This window comes from Oryctolagus cuniculus, chromosome X (genome assembly GCF_964237555.1).
Source record: "Oryctolagus cuniculus chromosome X, mOryCun1.1, whole genome shotgun sequence".
Lineage (NCBI taxonomy): Eukaryota > Metazoa > Chordata > Mammalia > Lagomorpha > Leporidae > Oryctolagus > Oryctolagus cuniculus.
In genome coordinates this window covers 69,456,758-69,477,062 of record NC_091453.1, presented here as the reverse complement: position 1 = coordinate 69,477,062, position 20,305 = coordinate 69,456,758, and the positions used below count along the sequence as shown (strand labels likewise).

General features: G+C 39.0%; 1 protein-coding gene across 1 annotated transcript in view; it reads right to left on the bottom strand.

Annotated features, from left to right (window-relative positions):
- Window positions 1-5,357: 5,357 nt before the first annotated feature.
- The window catches only part of LOC100344356 (syntaxin-3), a 33,006-nt gene continuing 18,058 nt past the window's right edge, over window positions 5,358-20,305 (bottom strand). Inside the window, exon 3 of the mRNA XM_002720236.2 lies at window positions 5,358-5,482. Coding sequence (XP_002720282.2) covers window positions 5,358-5,482 — 125 coding nt within the window. The remainder of the gene's footprint in view (window positions 5,483-20,305) is intronic.

The following is a 20,305-nucleotide window of genomic DNA, read 5'->3' as shown; positions in this document are numbered from 1 at the left end:
TCCATCTCCTAAACATATTTCCCTTCTAGCACCTGAGTTTCAGTTTTTCAAACTACCATTATAGGATAGTGTAATACAGCACAAGATTATCTTAAAAATTATGAGGTATGGGAGGCTGGAATTCTAGTTCTTCCACTGACTTGATAAATGCATTTAGTCCAACCATTTCTCTTTTTCATAGTCAGTTTCCCTAACTGGAAAATGCAGAAAATGAATCTAACTAATCTCCAAGGGCCATTCCTGCTCTATCTTTTCCTAACTTTATATCTCTTTGAGTCATCTGGTTTTGCTAGTCATCCATCGAACTGAACCTTGACTCCCCTTGAAGTTTTCCCTGATGTTTGAAACCCCCTGACCAGGAACTGGAGAAATCCTGATGCATTTCCTTGGATAGAGTCCCACTTGTTTCCAACACGACAATATTTTTGTGTTCCCTTCACCAACAATAGTTTTTGGCAAGTTGCCAACTTTGAACTTACCAGACTTAGAAGCTATTCATTACTTTAATTGAAATGTTTAGTAAACAAAGTCCATACTGCTATAGGGAGGACTGGAAAGCTAAAAAACGAGCCCACACACAATCTTCTAGTGCGTTAACTTTTGAACATTTATTTATTTATATCACCTATAAATAAACATTTTTAACTTCCTTATCATTTGATAGATTTGTTTTCTCATTTTTAAAATATGTATTTATTTATTTGAAAGGCAGAGTTACAGAGAGAGAGGGGAAAGACAGAGAGGGAGATCAATCTTCCATCTCCTGGTTCACTGCTGAAATGGCTGCAATTGCTGGGACTGGAGCTGGGCCAGGCTGAAGCCAGGAGCCAGGAATTCCATGCAGGTCTCCCACATGGGTTGACAGGAACTCAAGTACTTGAGCCATCCTCCACTGCTTCTCAGATGCTTAGCACGGAGATGGATCAGAAGTAGAGTACCAGGCTTGAACTGGCGCTTTAATATGTGATGTGGGCATCTGAAGCAACAGCTTAATTCATTGTGACACAACAGCTGCCCTAAGATTTACTTTTCAAGATTCTACGTGTGGGTGAAGTCATGTGACACTTGTCTTTCTGTGCTTGGTTTATTTCACTTAGCATAAGGATCTCTAGTTCCATCCAAAATGTTGTCCTTTCATGGTTGAATAGTATTTCCATTCTGTACCACATTTTCTTTATTCATGCATCAGTTGGTGAACACTTAAGTTGCCTCCATATCTTGGCTATTATGAATAGTGCTGCAATAACCATGAAAGTACATGTCTCTGAAAGAGTAATTTCATTTCTCTTGGATATATACCCAGTCATAGAATTGCTGGATCATATGATACTTCTAGTTTTAGTTTTTTGGAAGAAAAACATACATTTTCCACAATGGCTGTACTGATTTACATTCCCATCAACAGTGTGCAAGCGTCCCCTTGTCTCCACACCCTTGCCAGCACTTGTTATGGTTTGGGTTTTTTTTTTTTAATAATAGCCAATATAACTAGGGTGAGGTGATATCTAATTATGGCTTTCATTTGTGTTTCCCTGATGATTAGTGATGTTGAGCATTTTTTCATATACCTGTTGACAATTTGTATGTTTTCCTTTGAGAAAAGTCAACTTAGATATACTCACCATTTTCTAATAGCATTACTTAATGTTTTGCCAACTGAGGTAGTTGAGTTTCTTATATACTGGTTATTAACCTCTTTTTTTTTAACTTTTATTTAATGAATATACGTTTCCAAAGTACGAATAATGGATTACTATGGCTTCCCCCCCATACCGTCCCTCCCACCCACAACCCTCCCCTTTCCCACTCCCTCTCCCCTTCCATTCACATCAAGATTCATTTTCGATTATCTTAATATACAGAAGATCAGCTTAGTATACATTAAGTAAGGATTTCAACAGTTTGCTCCCACACAGAAACATAAAGTGAAAAATAATAGATGATTTTTTTTAATGATGATGAAATCAGATCAGACCTATTGTCATGTTTAATCCCAGTGAGAGTCAAGTTGGGAGTTGATAGTTTCTTTTCTTTTCTTTTCTTTTTTTTTTTTTTTTACAGAGGATCAGTTTAGTATGCATACCTCTTGTCAGTCGTATAGCTTGCAAATATTTTCTCCCATTCTGTAGGATCTTTTCACTTTGCAATTATTTACTGGGCAGTTCTTTAGTTTGATGAAATACCATTTGTCTATTTTTGCTTTTGTTTCCTACACCTTGAGGGCCTGAGCAAAACAAAAAAATCCTCACACATCCTAATGTCCTAAAGCGTTTTCTTTTTGTTTTCCTGTAGTAGTTTTTGCTTTGAGGATGAAATCATACTGGATTAGGGCTTGCCTTCAACCATTCATTGGTGCCATTATGAGAACAGGGAAATTTGGATACAGATGCAACACAGAGGGAAGATGGCCACATGAAGACAGAAGCAGATACTGGAGTTATGATGCCACAAACCAAGGACTGCCAAGTTTATCTGGCAATCTCCAGAAACTAGGAAGGGGTAAAGAAGTATTCTTCTTTAGAACCATCAGAGGGAGCATGGTTTTTGATTTCATATTTTATTTCATACTCCCAACCTGTACAACTGTGAGAGAATACATTTCTGTTGTCTTAAGCTACCCAGTCCAATTTGTTATAGTAGCCCACAGAAACTAATACATAACTTTATTATATAAAGCAAGATACTTTGAGAGTGGGCACTATTAACAATTATAGTGGGCTAACAATGGGGATTGTACCAGGAAGACTGGGATTTATGGTCATCATATCTAGGGTTATCCCTGTTATACTATGTATAAGGTGATCTGTAAGGAAAAATAACATGACACAAAGGAGAGGAGCAATGGATTTATGGGCTTGTGAATACAGTATAATGTGGTAATTAGGAGCTATAAATCTGATGTCAGACTACTAGAGCTCTTATCCCAACTCCGCTAGCCATTATTGCAACTTTTCACAGTTGTTTATTTTCTGTGAGCCTCAGTATTTTCAACTCAAATACAGGAAAATTAGTCTGAAAGAAATGCTCTATAAAAAGATTCCACTTAAGAAACTTACCTGTTGGACAGTATTCTTCATTCCCTTTATGAAAATATACCAACTGATTCCCACAACATACTGAAGGTGCACAGCTAAGACATTACTTACTATCTGTGAAACTGCACCACCTGCTGAGTGGTATGCAGAGTCCCAATTCTGTTTATAGCAATGGTACTTGTTGTAATTTTGTAATCTTGTTACATTCCATGAAACACGAGCATGACAACAGAGTTGGCACTCCTATGAAAACAAAATTAAATGTTGCAGAAAGATTCAATAATGGCAATTCTTCTTTGAAAAAAATGCTGTCAGGTTAGATGTGCATGAGAGAGCTATAAACAATCACGTGAAGAGGTAGTCCCTCACTGAGTTGAGACTGCCTTGAGTATTTTTAAATTCTTCCTTCAGAAACCCAAATTGAAATCCTAGAGCAAAGGTCATTAAATTAAAGCTCAGAAGCCAAACCAGCCAGCTGCCTGCTTGGGTATAGACCTTAAGCTAATAATGCAGGGCAGGAAGAAATAAAGAAAATGAAAAAGAATATTTCATGACACTCAAAATTTACATGAATAGAATTTTTACTGCCAGTAAATTTATCTTGATTGGAACATAGCTACACTTATTGTTTATGGCTAGTTTCATGTTAAAATGTTAGAATTGAGTAGTTACAACAGAGATCATAATGCCTCACAATGCTTAAAATATTTACGCTCTGGCCTTCAAATATTTGAGATAATTATGTATCTTTTTAAAATAATTATCTCTTTGAATCAAATTTCCTTTTTTATTGATAGATAAAATTGTACATATTTATGGGGTACTATGTGATACTTCAGTACATATATATGTGTAACACTCAAATCAAGGTATTCGTGTCTATCTCCTCAAGCATTTATCATTTCTTAGTGATGATAACATCCAAAATCCTTTCTTCTATCGCTTTTTGAAACACAAAGTACATCATCATTATCTGCAGTCACCCTACTGGGCAATATAAATCAGAACTTATTTTTCCTATCTAACAAAACATAGTACTCATTTACCCAACTTTCTCCACTACTCCCTTCAACTCAATCTCTGTTGCAAATGTGTGACCTTCCTACTACCTACTAGTGTAAGAAAAGATTGTTTTCTGTTTCATTTTTGCATTGTTTCATTTTCGAGTGCACAGACTTCAGACAAGGTTATCAGTTCTATTGACCCACCTGCATATGCTTAACTGTTTTATAGAAGTAACACAGCATATTGGTTACGTTTATGGATCCTGAAGGTAGAGTGCTTGGGTTTAAATTCCAGCTCTGTCACAGCTTCTGAGCAACTTACTTAATTTCTCTGTGCTTCAGCTGGCTGTAAATTGGGACTGTAAGAAGGGCATCTATTTCCTAGAATTGTGACAAGCACTGACTAAGTTAATAATAACCATTGTTCTTAGAGTAGTCAAGTTCTTAGAATAGTGTCTGGAACACAGTAAGCTGTACTTGGGTATTTTCTGTTAGTAATATTTTCGCCTGATCAAGCAGAGAAGTGTGTCTTCACATCTTCTTGCCTCTCTATTTGGCACTGCTTCTGAATTTGAGAAATCTGGCTTCCCTAAATTCTCTAATATCTTCAGATTCCTGCCATCACAAGTGAAATACTCCTCCCCCTTTCCACATACACACCCAGGAATAGGTCTCCCTACCTGAATTCTTTAGACATACCTTGTATTCCAAAAATTTTCTTCCCCTTGTTACTAATTTTGCTAATACATGCTGCCCGTCATCTAACTGGATGATAAATGGGATGGCTAAATTGTCAATTTCTCACCTTCCTCAAAAAATAACCTCTTAGATTTTTCTCAAAATTGGGGCGATATTTATTTAAACATTATATTGCTTAAAAGATCATCTTCTTGATCATATCCTCCATGTAGCACATTCCACGGTGGCATTGGCATATTCTCTAATTGTATAACTACTTCCAACTATCCTGTTTAATAATAATTTCCTCAGTATCACTGAATTTTCGGTTGAACAGGACCTTACATTTCATCTAGTTTGACCTCTCACCCCAAACTACTCCTTGATTCTATCAAAATGCTGTCACATGGTCATCTCACTATTCAGCCCTAATAGCTTCTCATACAGGTTGAAAATTTCTCAATCCACTGACAACAATTCATCTGTAGGCATTTCTGTTAGAACTTATTTAAACTACCTGGGACCTGTTGCCATAGTTATTCTTCTTCCCTTGCCCCTCTACTTTCTATCCTCCACCCTATCCCCACTCATCCTGACTTGAAGTTAGTGGACTAAAAATCAAATATTCACTATTACTTCCTCATGAAAGCCTCTCATACACATAAGCGTAGTGATCATGTGCCTGAGAAGTATCTTCTTGTCCAGGGTTAACATAAACTAAGTCTTTCTCTTTTCCCATTTTGTCCACATTGGTTTCCAACTTGGCTATCAAAAACAGAGAGTGTTTAATAATACGTCTATTTACATGCTCAATCGGACTTGCCCCAAATGGTAGAGTTAGAAACATACCAGGGGATTCCAATTCAATCCCATCAGGGTGGCATGTACCAATGCCATCTCACTAGTCCCAGTGATCAATTTCAGTTCACAATTGATCATGATAGGACTAAGAGTCAAAGGGATCACATAAACAAGATTAGTGTCTGCAAATACTAAGTGATAGAATCAAAAAGGGAGAGAATGATCCAACATGGGAAGCGGGATACACAGCAGACTCATAGAATGGCAGATGTCCTAAACACCACTCTGGCCTCAGAATCAGCCCTTAAGGCATTCGGATCCAGCTGAAAAGCCTGTGAGAGTATTTCAGGCATGGAAAGCCAAGACACTCTGGCAAAAAAAAAAAAAATGACCTAAATGAAAGATCTCTGCGAGTGAGACCCTAGTGCAAAGAATGGGCCATCAAAGAAGGAGGTACCTTTCTTTGAAAGGAGGAGAGAACTTCCACTTTGACTATGACCTTGTCTAAATAAGATCAGAGTCAGCAAACTCAAGAGGCTTCCATAGCCTTGGCAGCTCATGACAATAGCCTAGGGAGATTACTGATGCCATAAACAAGAGTGTCAATTTGTTAAGTCAACAGCAGGAGTCACTGTGCACTTACTCCTCATGTAGGATCTCTGTCCTTAATGTGTTGTACATTGTGAATTAATGCTATAACTAGTACTCAAACAGTACTTTACACTTTGTGTTTCTGTGTGGGTACAAACTTTTGAAAGCTTTACTTAATATATGCTAAATTGATCTTCTGTATATAAAGAGAATTGAAAATGAATCTTGATGTGAATGGAATGGGAGAGGGGTGGGAGAGGGGAGGGTTGTGGGTGGGAGGGAAGTTATTGGGGGGGAAGCCATTGCAATCCATAAGCTGTACTTTGGAAATTTATATTTATTAAATAAAGGTTTAAAATAAATAAAAAATAATATGTCTATTTAAGCTCCATTTTACACCTACTTAAAAGAAAATATCTAGGGATGGAGACCAAGGATGGAAAGTTTTGAAAACTCTAGGACACATAATGAGTTATAGAACTGAGATTAGGTTCCATTTCATCTGATTCTCAACCCCAATATTTTTCTACTGTACCAGTGGCTATCCAGTGGAGAGGAAGAAGGCAAGATGAGAGAGAAGGGCTTGTACAGTAATATAAAGACCTTGTGGAATATCACTGGAGAAGACTGCTTAATGAAAACCTTTCCCAGATATATCTGACACCACTCCTGGCCCCACTCCCACTGAAAATTAATCTAAATGAAAATTTTATCAGCAAAGGAAAAATGAGTGAAGTGAAAACAGCAGAATCTATTTGTATACTCCTCAGGAGCATCTCTTGGAGTACCAGAGCACCCCAACATATAGGTATTTGCTCACCAGTAGAGAAAGATGATAGCTGAGACACAATAGGCACTTAAAATTTATTCAATAATTAAGAATTAATTAATTATGCAAGCTTCATATTTAGTTAGAGATGAAAAAATATTTAGCAGAAATCCCACTGGCGTTAAAAATTGGAGATTCTATAGAATCTATGTCCTCTCCAAAAAGAATAGGATCATAGAACAAACTCTCTGATAAGAATTCTCTTTTTTTTTTTTTTTTTTTTTTTTGACAGGCAGAGTTAGACAGTGAGAGAGAGAGAGAGGTCTTCCTTTTCCATTGGTTCACCCCAGAAGTGGCACTTCGGCCAGCGCGCTGCAGCTTGTACTCTGTGCCAATCCTAAGCCAGGAGCCAGGTGCTTCCTCCTGGTCTCCCATGCGGCTGCAGGGCCCAACCGGGACTAGAACCCGCGGTGCCAGCTCCGCAGGCGGAGGATTAGCCTAGTGAGCCACGGCGCCAGCCAAGAATTCTCAACAAAGGGCCAGTGCTGTGTAGCAGCAGGTTAATCTGCCACTTGTAAAGATGGCATCCCATATCAGAGTGCTGTTTCAAGTCCTGGCTGCTCTGCTTTTGATTCAGCTCCCTATTAATGATGTGGAAAGGTAGCTGATGTTTGTCTAAATACTTGGGCCTCTGCCACCCATGTGGGAGGCCAGGATAAAGTTCCTGGCTCCTGGCTTTCCCTAGGCCCATCCCAGCCATTACAGCCATTTGCGGAATGAACCAGTAGATGTAATATCTCTCTCTCTCTCTAGAGATTAAATCCAATCCCTATTAATTTAGAAAAGGCATTCTTTACAGAAATAAAAAATGCAACCTCACAATCTTCATTTTGTGAATTTAAAGCTATTCTGAAATAAGATGTTTTTTAAAAACCTAAATTCATGTAAAATAAAAAAAGATCCAAGATGATCCTGAGCAAAAATAAATAAAGCTGGATACATCACAATATTTGACTTCAAAGCAACTACTAATCTATACTAATTAAAACAGCTCGTTACTGGCATGATAACCAACACATAGATCAATGGAGTAGAATAAAGAACCCAGAAATTAATTCACATACATACCTCTAACTGATGTTTAACTAAGATACTAAGAATATACACTGAGGAAAGAATAGTCTCATCAATGAATGTTGTTGGAAGAACTTGATATTCACATGTAGAAAGTGAAATTAAATTCCTACGTCTCACCATATACAAAACTCAAGATAGATCAAAGACCTGAAATTATGAACCTGCTAGAAGAGAACATGGGGTAACCACTTCAATACATTAACGTAAGCAATGGTTTTTTACTACGACACTAAAAGCACAGATAACAAAAGTAAAATTACACAAATGAGATTATATCAAACTAAAGGCTTCCTTATAGCAAAGGAAACAGTCAACAGAGTGAAGAAACAATCAATAGAATAGAAGAAAATATTTTCAAGCTAGTTATCTGTTGAAGGATTAATATTCAGAATATATAAGGCTGTCATAAAACTTACCAAAAAGGAAAAAACAACCAATCCAGTTAATAGGGTAAGGACCTGAATAGACATTTTGCAAAAGGAGATATACATAAATATGAGAAGAGATGCTCAATATCACTGGCCATGTGGGAAATGCAAATTGAAACCACAATGAGACTTCACTGTACCCCCACTAGAGTGGTTATTAGTTAGAAAAGACAGAATGCAACAAACACAGGAAAGGACTGAGAAGAAAGGGAACTCTTATATACTGTTTGTGGGAATGTGAGATAGTAGGGAAACAATGAAAACAAGTACGGAGATTACTTTTAAAACTAGAAATAGAACTGTCATATTACCTAGCAATCCCACTACTGGATATATAGCCAAAAGATATTTTATTACTATCAAAGAGATAATTGCACCATCATGGTTATTAAATGATTCTTCACAACAGGCAAGATGTGGAATCAACCAAAGTCAACAGATGAATGTGTAAAGAAGTTGTGGTGTGTATATACACAATAAAATACCAGTTAGCCATACAACGGAACAAAACCTGTCATTTCCAGGAAAACGGATGCAATGGGAGCACATTATGTTAAGTGAAATAAGCCAGACACAAAAAGACAAATACTGCATTTTCTCTCTCATGTGGAAGCTAAAAACACTAAATACACACACAGAAGAGTCACTGCATTTTTGATACAGAGAATTTCCATTGATTTTTTTTTTTTTTTTGACAGGCAGAGTGGACAGTGAGAGAGAGAGACAGAGAGAAAGGTCTTCCTTTGCCGTTGGTTCACTCTCCAATGGCCGCCGCGGTCGGCGCGCTGCGGCCGGCGCACTGCGCTGATCCGATGGCAGGAGCCAGGAGCCCGGTGCTTTTCCTGGTCTCCCATGGGGTGCAGGGCCCAAGCACTTGGGCCATCCTCCACTGCACTCCCTGGCCACAGCAGAGAACTGGCCTGGAAGAGGGGCAACCGGGACAGAATCCGGCGCCCCGACCGGGACTAGAACCCGGTGTGCAGGCGCCGCAAGGCGGAGGATTAGCCTAGTGAGCCGCGGCGCCGGCCTTCCATTGATTTTTGTATGTTGACTTTACACACTACAAATTTATTAAGTTTGTTCAGTAGTGACAACAGATTTGTGGTGGAGTCTTGTACACATCATGCTATGTGGACACAGGAGCAACTGAATTTTTTTCTTATCACTTTGAGTGCATTTTATGTTCAGCTTTTGCCTAATTTCTTTTACTAGGACTTCCAGAATTAACAAGAGTGGTTGGAGGGGCCGGCGCTGCGGCACAGCGGGTTAACGCCCTGGCCTAATGTGCTGACATCCCATATGGGCGCCAGTTCTAGTTCCGGCTGCACCTCTTCTGATCCAGTTCTCTGCTATGGCCTGGGAAAGCTGTGCAAGATGGCCCAAGTCATTGGGCCCCTGCGCCCACATGGGAGGCCCAGAAGAAGCTCCTGGCTCCTGGCTTTGGATCAGCTCAGCTCCAGCCATCTGGGGAGTGAACCAGTGGATGGAAGACCTCTCTTTCTCTGTCTTAACCTCTCTCTCTAACTCTGTCTTTCAAATAAATAAAATAAATCTTTAAAAAAAACAGGAGTGGTTATCCATGTCTTGTACCCAATCTTAGAGAAATAATTTTTTCAACTTTCCATCATTAAGTGTGATGTTGGTTGTGAATTTGTCATATATAGTCTTTACTGTGTTCAGGTACATACCTTGTATACATAATTTGTGTTTAATTTTTATTACTAAAGGATGTTGACTTTCTTCAAATGCCTTTTCTACACCTAATGAGATGATTATTTGATTTTTATATTTCATTTTTTTTTAAACTTTTATTTAATGAATATAAATATAAATTTCCAAAGTGCGACTTATGGATTACAATGGCTTCCCCCCCATACCGTCCTTCCCACCCACAACCCTCCCCTTTCCCACTCCCTCTCCCCTTCCATTCACATCAAGATTCATTTTCGATTATCTTAATATACAGAAGATCAGCTTAGTATACATTAAGTATGGATTTCAACAGTTTGCTCCCACACAGAAACATAAAGTGAAAAATAATAGATGATTTTTTTTAAATGATGATGAAATCAGATCAGACCTATTGTCATGTTTAATCCCAGTGAGAGTCAAGTTGGGAGTTGATAATTTCTTTTCTTTTTTTTTTTTTTACAGAGGATCAGTTTAGTATGCATTAAGTAAGGATTTCAACAGTTTGCACCCCCATAGAAACACAAAGTGAAATATATTGTTTGAGTACTCGTTATAGCATTAAATATCAATGTACAGCACATTAAGGTTAGAGATCCTACATGAGGAGTAAGTGCACAGTGACTCCTGTTGTTGACTTTACCAATTGACACTCCTGTCTATGGCATCAGTAATCTCCCTATGCTCCAGTCATGAGTTTCCAAGGCTATGGAAGCCCTCTGAGTTCTCCGACTCTTATCTTGTTTAGACAAGGTCATAGTCAAAGTGGAGGTTCTCTCCTCTCTTCAGAGAAAGGTACCTCCTTCTTTGATGACCTGTTCTTTCCACTGGGATCTCACTCTTAGAGATCTTTTGCCAGAGTGTCTTGGCTTTCCATGCCTGAAATACTCTCATGAGCCTTTCAGCCAGCTCTGAATGCCTTTAGGGCTGATTCTGAGGCCAGAGTGCTATTTAGGACCTCTGCCATTCTATGAGTCTGCTGAGTATCTCACTTCCCATGTTGGATCACTCTCCCCTTTATTTATTCTATCGGTTAGCGTTAGCAGGTACTAGACTTGTCTATGTGCTCCCTTTGACTCCCAGTCCCTCCACCATGACCAACTGTGAACTGAAATTGATCACCTGGAACAGTGAGATGGCATTGGTACATGCCACCTCGATGGGATTGAATTGGAATCCCCTGGTATGCTTCCAACTCCACCACTTGGGGCAAGTCAGCCTGAGCATCTCCCAAATTATACATCTCTTCCCTCTCCCATTCCCACTCCCATGTTCAACAGGGATCACATTTCAGTTAATTTTCAACACTTAAGAATAACTGTGCATCAATTACAGAACTAAACCAGTCATATTAAGTAGAACAGACAAAAAAACTACTAAGAGGGATAATGTATTAAGTTGTTCATTAACAGTCAGGGCTATGCTGGTCAAGCCACCGTTTCCCCTAGTGTCCACCTCACTCCAACAGGTTTCCCTCTTGGTGTTCAGTCAGTCGTCACCGATCAGGGAGAACATATGGTATTTGTCCCTTTGGGACTGGCTTATTTCACTCAGCATGATGTGTTCCAGATTCCTCCATTTTGTTGCAAATGACTGGATTTCGTTGTTTCTTACTGCGGTATAGTATTCTAAAGAGTACATATCCCATAATTTCTTTATCCAGTCTATCGTTGATGGGCATTTAGGTTGGTTCCAGGTCTTAGCTATTGTGAATTGAGCTGCAATAAACATTAGGGTGCAGACCTCTTTTTTGTTTGCCAATTTAAATTCCTTTGGGTAAATTCCAAGGAGTGGGATGGCTGGGTCGAACGGTAGGGTTATCTTCAGGTTTCTGAGGAATCTCCAGACTGACTTCCATAGTGGCTTGACCAGTTTACATTCCCACCAACAGTGGGTTAGTGTCCCTTTTTCCCCACATCCTCACCAGCATCTGTTGTTGGTAGATTTCTGCATGTGAGCCATTCTAACCGGGGTGAGGTGAAACCTCATTGTGGTTTTGATTTGCATTTCCCTGATTGCTAATGACCTTGAACATTTTTTCATGTGCCTGTTGGCCATTTGGATTTCCTCTTTTGAAAAATGTCTATTGAGGTCCTTGGCCCATCTCTTAAGTGGGTTGTTGGTTTTGTTTTTGTGGAGTTTCTTGATCTCTTTGTAGATTCTGGTTATTAACCCTTTATCTGTTGCATAGTTTGCAAATATTTTTTCCCATTCTGTCGGTTGTCTCTTCACTCTCCTGACTGTTTCTTTTGCAGTACAGAAACTTCTCAATTTGATGCAATCCCAATAGTTGATTTTGGCTTTGACTGCCTGTGCCTCCCGGGTCTTTTCCAGAAATTCTTTGCCTGTGCCAATATCTTGAAGGGTTTCTCCAATGTTCTCTAGTAACTTGATGGTGTCAGGTCGTAGATTTAGGTCTTTAATCCATGTTGAGTGGATTTTTGTGTAAGGTGTAAGGTAGGGGTCTTGCTTCATGATTCTGCACGTGGAAATCCAATTTTCCCAGCACCATTTATTGAATAGACTGTCCTTGCTCCAGGAATTAGTTTTAGATCCTTGATCAAATATAAGTTGGCTGTAGATGTTTGGGTTGATTTCTGGTGTTTCAATTCTGTTCCATTGGTCTATCCATCTGTTTCTGTACCAGCACCATGCTGTTTTGATTACAACTGCCCTGTAGTATGTCCTGAAATCTGGTATTGTGATGCCTCCGGCTTTGTTTTTGTTGTACAAGATTGCTTTAGCTATTCGAGGTCTCTTGTGCCTCCATATAAATTTCAGCACCATTTTTTCCAGATCTGAGAAGAAGGTCTTCGGTATCTTGATTGGTATAGCATTGAATCTGTAAATTGCTTTTGGGAGAATGGACATTTTCATGATATTGATTCTTCCAATCCATGAGCATGGAAGATTTTTCCATTTCTTGGTATCCTCTTCTATTTCTTTCTTTAAGGTTTTGTAATTTTCATCGTAGAGATCTTTAACGTCTTTGGTTAAGTTTATTCCAAGGTATTTGATTGTTTTTGTAGCTATTGTGAATGGGATTGATCTTAGAAGTTCTTCCTCAGCCATGGCATTGTCTGTGTATACAAAGGCTGTTGATTTTTGTGCATTGATTTTATACCCTGCTACTTTGCCAAACTCTTCTATGAGTTCCAATAGTCTCTTAGTAGAGTTCTTTGGGTCCCCTAAATACAGAATCATGTCATCTGCAAAGAGGGATAGTTTGAGTTCTTCCTTCCCAATTTGTATCCCTTTAATTTCTTTTTCTTGCCTAATAGCTCTGGCTAGAACCTCCAGAACTATATTGAATAGCAGTGGTGAGAGTGGGCATCCCTGTCTGGTACCAGATCTCAGTGGAAATGCTTCCAACTTTTCCCCATTCAATAGGATGTTGGCTGTGGGTTTTTCATAGATTGCTTTGATTGTATTGAGGAATGTTCCTTCCAAACCCAGTTTGCTTAGAGTTTTCATCATGAACGGGTGTTGTATTTTATCAAATGCTTTCTCGGCATCTATTGAGATAATCATATGGTTTTTCTTCTGCAGTCTGTTAATGTGGTGTATCACATTGATTGTCTTGCGCACATTAAACCATCCCTGCATACCAGGGATAAATCCCACTTGGTCTGGGTGTATATTTCATTTTTAATATGGTGTATCATATGTGTACTTTTACATAGGTTAAGCCATCTTTATATTCCAGGAATAAATTTCACTTGATTATGATGAACTATCCTTGTAATATGCTTTGGAATTCAGTGTGCTGGTATTTTTAAAAAACTTATTTTGTTTGATTTGATTTGATTTATTTGTTTTATTTTATTTTAAAAACTTTATTCGAAGGCCGGCGCCGCGGCTCAATAGGCTAATCCTCCACCTAGCGGCGCCGGCACACCGGTTCTAGTCCCGGTCGGGGCGCCAGATTCTGTCCCGGTTGCCCCTCTTCCAGGCCAGCTCTCTGCTGTGGCCAGGGAGTGCAGTGGAGGATGGCCCAAGTGCTTGGGCCCTGCACCCCATGGGAGACCAGGAGAAGTACCTGGCTCCTGCCATCGGATCAGTGCAGTGCGCCAGCCGCAGTGCGCCAGCTGTGGCGGCCATTGGAGGGTGAACCAACGGCAAAAGGAGGACCTTTCTCTCTGTCTCTCTCTCTCACTATCTACTCTGCCTGTAAAAAAAAATTAATTAATTAAAAAAAAAACTTTATTCGAAAGGCAGAGTTACAGAGAAATAGGGAGACAGAGAAAGAGCGATCTTCCATTCACTGATTTTACTCCCCAAATCGCCACAATGGCCAGGGCTGGGTCAGGCTGAGGCCAGGAGCCAAGAGCTTCTCCCAGATATACCACATGGGTGGCAGGGACCCAAGTACTAGGGCCATCTTCTTTTGCTTTCCCAGGTGCATTAGCAGGGAGCTGGATTAGAAGTGGAGCAGCCAGGTTTCTAACCAGCACCCATATGGGATGCCAGTGTTTCAGGTGGCGGCTTTATTCCCTACACCACAGCTTCAGCCTCCAGTTTACTGGTATTTTATTGAATATTTTTGCATCTGTAGTCATCAGTTATCTTGACTTGTAACTTTCTTTCTTTTTTAAAAAACATTTATTTATTTGTTTGAAAGGCAGAGTTATAGACAGGCAGAGGCAGAGAGAAAGAGACAGAAACAGATGGAAAGAGAGAACTTCTGTCCCTGGTTCACTCCTCAAATGGCCACAACAGCTGGAGCTGTGCCAATCCAAAGCCAGGAGCCAGGAGCTTCTTCTGGGTCTCCCATGTGGGTGCAGGGGCCCAAGGACTTGGGCCATCTTGCACAGCTTTCTCAGGCCATAGCAGAGAGCTGGATCAGAAGAGGAGCAGCCGGAACTCAAACCAGCACCCATATGAGATTCTGGCCCTGTAGGTGGCCCCTGACTTTCTTTTCTTGGAGTTTCCTTGTCTGGCTTTGTTACCAGGCATTGATGATGGCTTGGTAAAATGTAGTTTGGAAGTATTCCTGTTTCTTTTGATATGTTTTCAGAAAGATTGGCATTAGTTCTTTAAATGTTTTGATAGAATTCTGCAGTAAAGCTATCAAGTCCTGAGATTTTCATTTTTTGTTATTTACTTTAAATTAACAAAACAAAAATTGTGAGGTAGTGTTTGAGTTTCCATATACCCCTCACCCCACTTCCCCTGTTAACATCTCACATTAGTATCTTTGTCACAGTTAATGGACTACACCAAGCCTTTCTTATTTGCTATCCAAATTCCTTTCTTCCCTCCCATGTCTCCTAGCCTGCAACAATCAACATTTTATGTTCAGACTGATTTTTTCTGATCTTAGCTCCCACATATAAGGGTGAACATGTAGTATTTGTATTTCTGTGTCTGGCTTATTGCACTCAACATGATGTCATCCAGTTACATGTATTTTCCTGCAAATGACATGGTTTCATTATTGTTTATAGCTGAATAATACTTCATTTTGTTTATATGCCACATTTTCTTTAATCATTCATCTGATGAGGGACAGCTTGTTTAATTCCAATTTTTGGCTATTGTGAACAGTGCAGCTATAAACATGGTGGAGCAGGTATCTCCTTGATATAATTATTTCATTTTCTGTGTATACTCAGTAGTGTGATTGCTGGAACACATGGCAGTTCCATTTCTAGGGGTTTGTTTGTTTGCTTAAGATTTATTTATTTATTTGAAAGGGAGAGAGAGAGAGAGAGAGAGAGAGAGAGAGATCTTCCATCTGCTGGTTCACTCCCCAACTGGCCACAACAGCTGGAGCTGGGCTGAACTGGAGCCAGGAGCTAGGAGCTTCTTCTGGGTCTCCCACACAAGTGCAGGGGCCCAAGGAGTTGGGCCATCTTCTACTGCTTTCCCAGGCTATAGCACAGAGCTGGATTGGAAAAGGAGCAGCCAGGACATGAACCAGCAACTATACGGGATGTCAGTGCAGCAGGCAGAGGCTTAGCCTACTGTGCCACAGCACCGGCCCCAATTCTTCCAGTCGGGTCTTGAACCACTGCCCACATAGGATGCAGGCACTGCAGGCGGTGGCTTAATCTGCTGTGCCACAGTGCTGGCTCCCATTTCTAGTTTTTGAAGACATATCCATACAGCTTTCCACAGTGGCTGCACTAATTTACACTTCCGGCAACAGTGTATAAAATTCTCCTTTCTCCACAACCTAGCCAGCAGTAACTGCCCTCTGTCATTTTGATAGTAGCCATTCTGACAGGGGTGAGGTAATATCTCACCGCAGTTTGCATTTATGTTTCCCTCATGGTTAATGATACTGAGCAATTTTTTTATATGTCTGTTGGTCATTTGTATTTCCTCTTTTGAGGACTGTCTATTCAGGTCCTTTGCTCATCACTTGATTGGTTGTTTTGTTCTGTTGAATTGTTTGAGTTGTTGATATATTCTGGATATCAATGCTTTGTTGGATCAGTACAGACAAATATTTTTCCCAGGCTATTGGATGTCTCTTTATTCTATTTATTGTTTCCTTTGTTATGCAGAAGCTTCTGAGTTTGATGTAATCCATGTGTCTAGTTTTGATTTTGTTGCCTGTGCTTTGGGGGTCTTGTCCAAGAAATCATCACCTTCATCACCTACACTAATGCCCTGAAGGGTTTATCATATATATTCTTCTAAAAATTTTATAGACTAAGGTCTTACAGTTAGGTCTTAGAGCCACCTTAATTTATTTTTTTTAATTTTTTTTAATGAACATAAATTTACAAAGTACAGCTTATGGATAACAATAGCTTCCCCCCCCATAACTTCCCTCCCACCCACAACACTCTCCTCTCCCACTCCCTTTCCCCTTCCATTCACATCAAGATTCATTTTCAATTATCTTTATATACAGAAGATCAATTTAGCATATATTAAGTAAAGATTTCAACAGTTTGCACCCACACAGAACATAAAATGTAAAATACTATTTGAGTACTAGTTATAGCATTAATTAAGCACCTAAGAGTAATTGTGTATTAATTACAGAGTTCAACCAATAGTTTTAAGTAGAACATAAAAAATACTAAAAGGGTAAAGTATTAAGTTCTTTTTTTCTTTTTTTGTTTGTTATATAGTTATTTTTTATTTAATAAATGTGAATTTACAAAGTGCAACTTTTGTATTGTTGTGGCTTCCCCCCAACCTCCCTCCCTCCCGAGGCCCTCCCCTCTCCCACTCCCTCTCCCATCCCGCCCTTCATCGAGTTTCATTTTCAACTACCTTCATATACTGAAGATCAACTTAGTATATACTAAGCAAGGATTTCAACAGGCTGCACTCACACAACCGCACAAGGTATAGGGTATTGTTCGACTAGTAGTGTTGTTTATAAGTTTCCTAGCAGAACACATTAAGGACAGAGATCCTACGTGGGGAGCATGTACCCAGTGACTCCCGTTGTTGATTTAACAATTGGCACTCTTATTTATGACATCAGCAATCACCCAAGACTCTTGCTATGAGCTGTCTAGGCTATGGAAGCCCCTTGAGTTCACCGACTCTGAACTTGTTTAGTCAAGGCCGTATCACAGTGGAGGTTCCTTCCTCCCTTCAGAGAAAGGCGCCTCTCTCCTTGATGGCCTGTTCCTTCTGCTGGGGTCTTGTTCACCAGGATCTTTCATTTAGATTGTTTTTTGCCACCGTGTCATGGCTTTCCATGCCTGTGAGACTCTCATGGACCTTTTAGCCAGATCTGAGTGTCCCAAGGGTTGATTCTGAGGCAGGAGTGCTGCCATTCTATGAGTCTGCTGTGTGTCCTGTTTCCCCTGCAGGATCATTCTCTCCCTTTTAATTCTATCCTTCATTAGTTGCTTACACTGGTCTTATTTGTGAAATCTCATCAACACATACCCTATCTTTTTGATCGGTTGTGTATTTATATATGGCGATAAGTACAGATCTAATTTCATTCTTTTGTACACTTCCAGTTTTGCCAGCACCACTTATTAAAACGAGCATCCTTTCTCCAATGTATGTTCTTTGGCATCTTCATCAAAACTCATTTGACTATATTTATGTAGATTAATTTCTATCTCTCTTCTGTTTCATTGATCTATGTGTTGATATTTATGCAAATACTATGCTATTTAATAACTACAGCTTTGTAGTATGCTGTGACATTGGCTATTGTGATGCATCCAGCTTGATTTCTTTCCCTTCAGGATCATTTTGGCTAACCTGGGTCTTTAATAATTCCATATAAATTTTAGGATTGTTTTTTCTAATTCTATAAAGAATGTCATTGGTAGTTTCATAGGGATTGCATGGAATATGTGGATTATTTCAGATAGTATAGGAATTTTATTTTTATTTTTTCAAGATTTATTTATATATTTTGAAAGTCAGAGTTACAGAGACACAGGGAGAAACAGAAAGATCTCCCATCTACTGGTTCATTCCCCAAAATGGCCGCAATGGCCAGTTCTGGGCCAGAACAAAGACAGGAGCCAGGAGCTTCCTATGGATCTCCCACATGGATGGCAGTGGCCCAAACACTTAGGCCATTTTCTACTGCTTTTCCCAGGCCATTAACAGGGAACTGGATGAGAAGTGGAGCTGAACCAGGGCCTGTATGGGATGCTGGCATCTCCGGCAGTAGCTTTTTCTGCTATGCTACAATGCCGACCCCTAGAGAGTATAGACATTTTAATATTAATACTTCCAATTCATGAACAAGGAATATATTTCCATGTTTCTGTGTCCTTGGTGATTTCTTTCATTAAAGAAAGAGATCTCACTTCTTCAGTTAAATTTATTCCTAAATATTTTATTTTTGTAGTTATCGTGATGTATTTCTCAATTTCTGTTTCAAATTGATCATTATTGATATATAAAAATGCTGCTTTTTTATATTATGATTTTTGTAACTTGTGACTTTACTGAATTGGTTTATCTTTTTATCAGCTTTTTTGGTAGAGTGTTTAGGTTTTACCATGTACAACATAACGTCATGTGCAAAGTTATATATTTTGAATTTCTCCTTTTCAATTTCATTGCCCTTTATTTTATCCTTTATTGTGCTCTTGCTAATGTTTACAATACTATATTGATTAAGTGAATGAAAGTGGACATCTTTGTCTTGTTCCAGATCTGAAGGGAAATGCTTTCAGCTTTTCCCCATTTACATTGATATTACCTATTGTTTTTCACATATAGCCTTTATAATTTTGACGCATGCTGCTAGTACACATAATTGTTGAGGGTTCTTATACTAAAGGGATGTTGAATCTTATCAAATATTTTCTCTATATATCGAGATGAGCACATAGCTTTTGTTCTTCACTCTCTTGATGTTATTTGTGATGTGTATTGATTTGTGAATGTTGAGGCACCCTTCATCTCTGGAATAAATCCCACTTGATCATTATGTATGGTGATCTTTTTGATGTAGTGCTGCATTTGCTTTGATAATATTTTTTGATAATTTTTACATCTATGTTCATCAAGGATATTGGTCTATAGTTTTCCACTTGGGTGGTGTCTTTGTTTGGTTTTGGAATCAGATTGATACTGGCCTCATAAAAGCGTTTGGCAAAGTTCCATCCTTTTCAATGTCTTGGTATAGTTTGAAAAGTATTGTAGTTCCTCTTTAAATGTTTGGTAGAATTCAACAGTGAAGCCAACACTTCCTGGACTTTTCTTTGATCTTTTCTTTTTCCTTTTATTTTTTCTTTGATTAACTACTAATTCAATTCAAATATCTTGATTTAATCTTGATAGGTTATGTGTATTCAGGAATTTATCTATTTCTTCAAGGTTTTCCAATTTGTTAGCACATAGTTGTTCATGCGATTTCTTATTATCCTTTATTTTTCTGTCCTTTTGTGACTGGCTTATTTCACTAAGTATAATGCTTTCCAGTTGCATCCACATTGTTGCAAATAACAGGACTTCATTTTTTACTGCTGTGTAATATTCCATAGTATATATGTACCATAATTTGTTTATCCACTCATCAGTTGATGGACATCTGGGTTGATTCCATATCTTAGCTACTGTAATTGAGCATGAGAGTGCAGATTACTCTTTCGTATGCTGATTTCATTTCCTTTTGATAAATTCCCAGAAGTAGAATGGCTGGGTCATATGGTAGGTCTCTATTCAGATTTCTGAGGTATCTCCATACTGTCTTTGACAGTGGCTGTACCAGTTTACATTCCC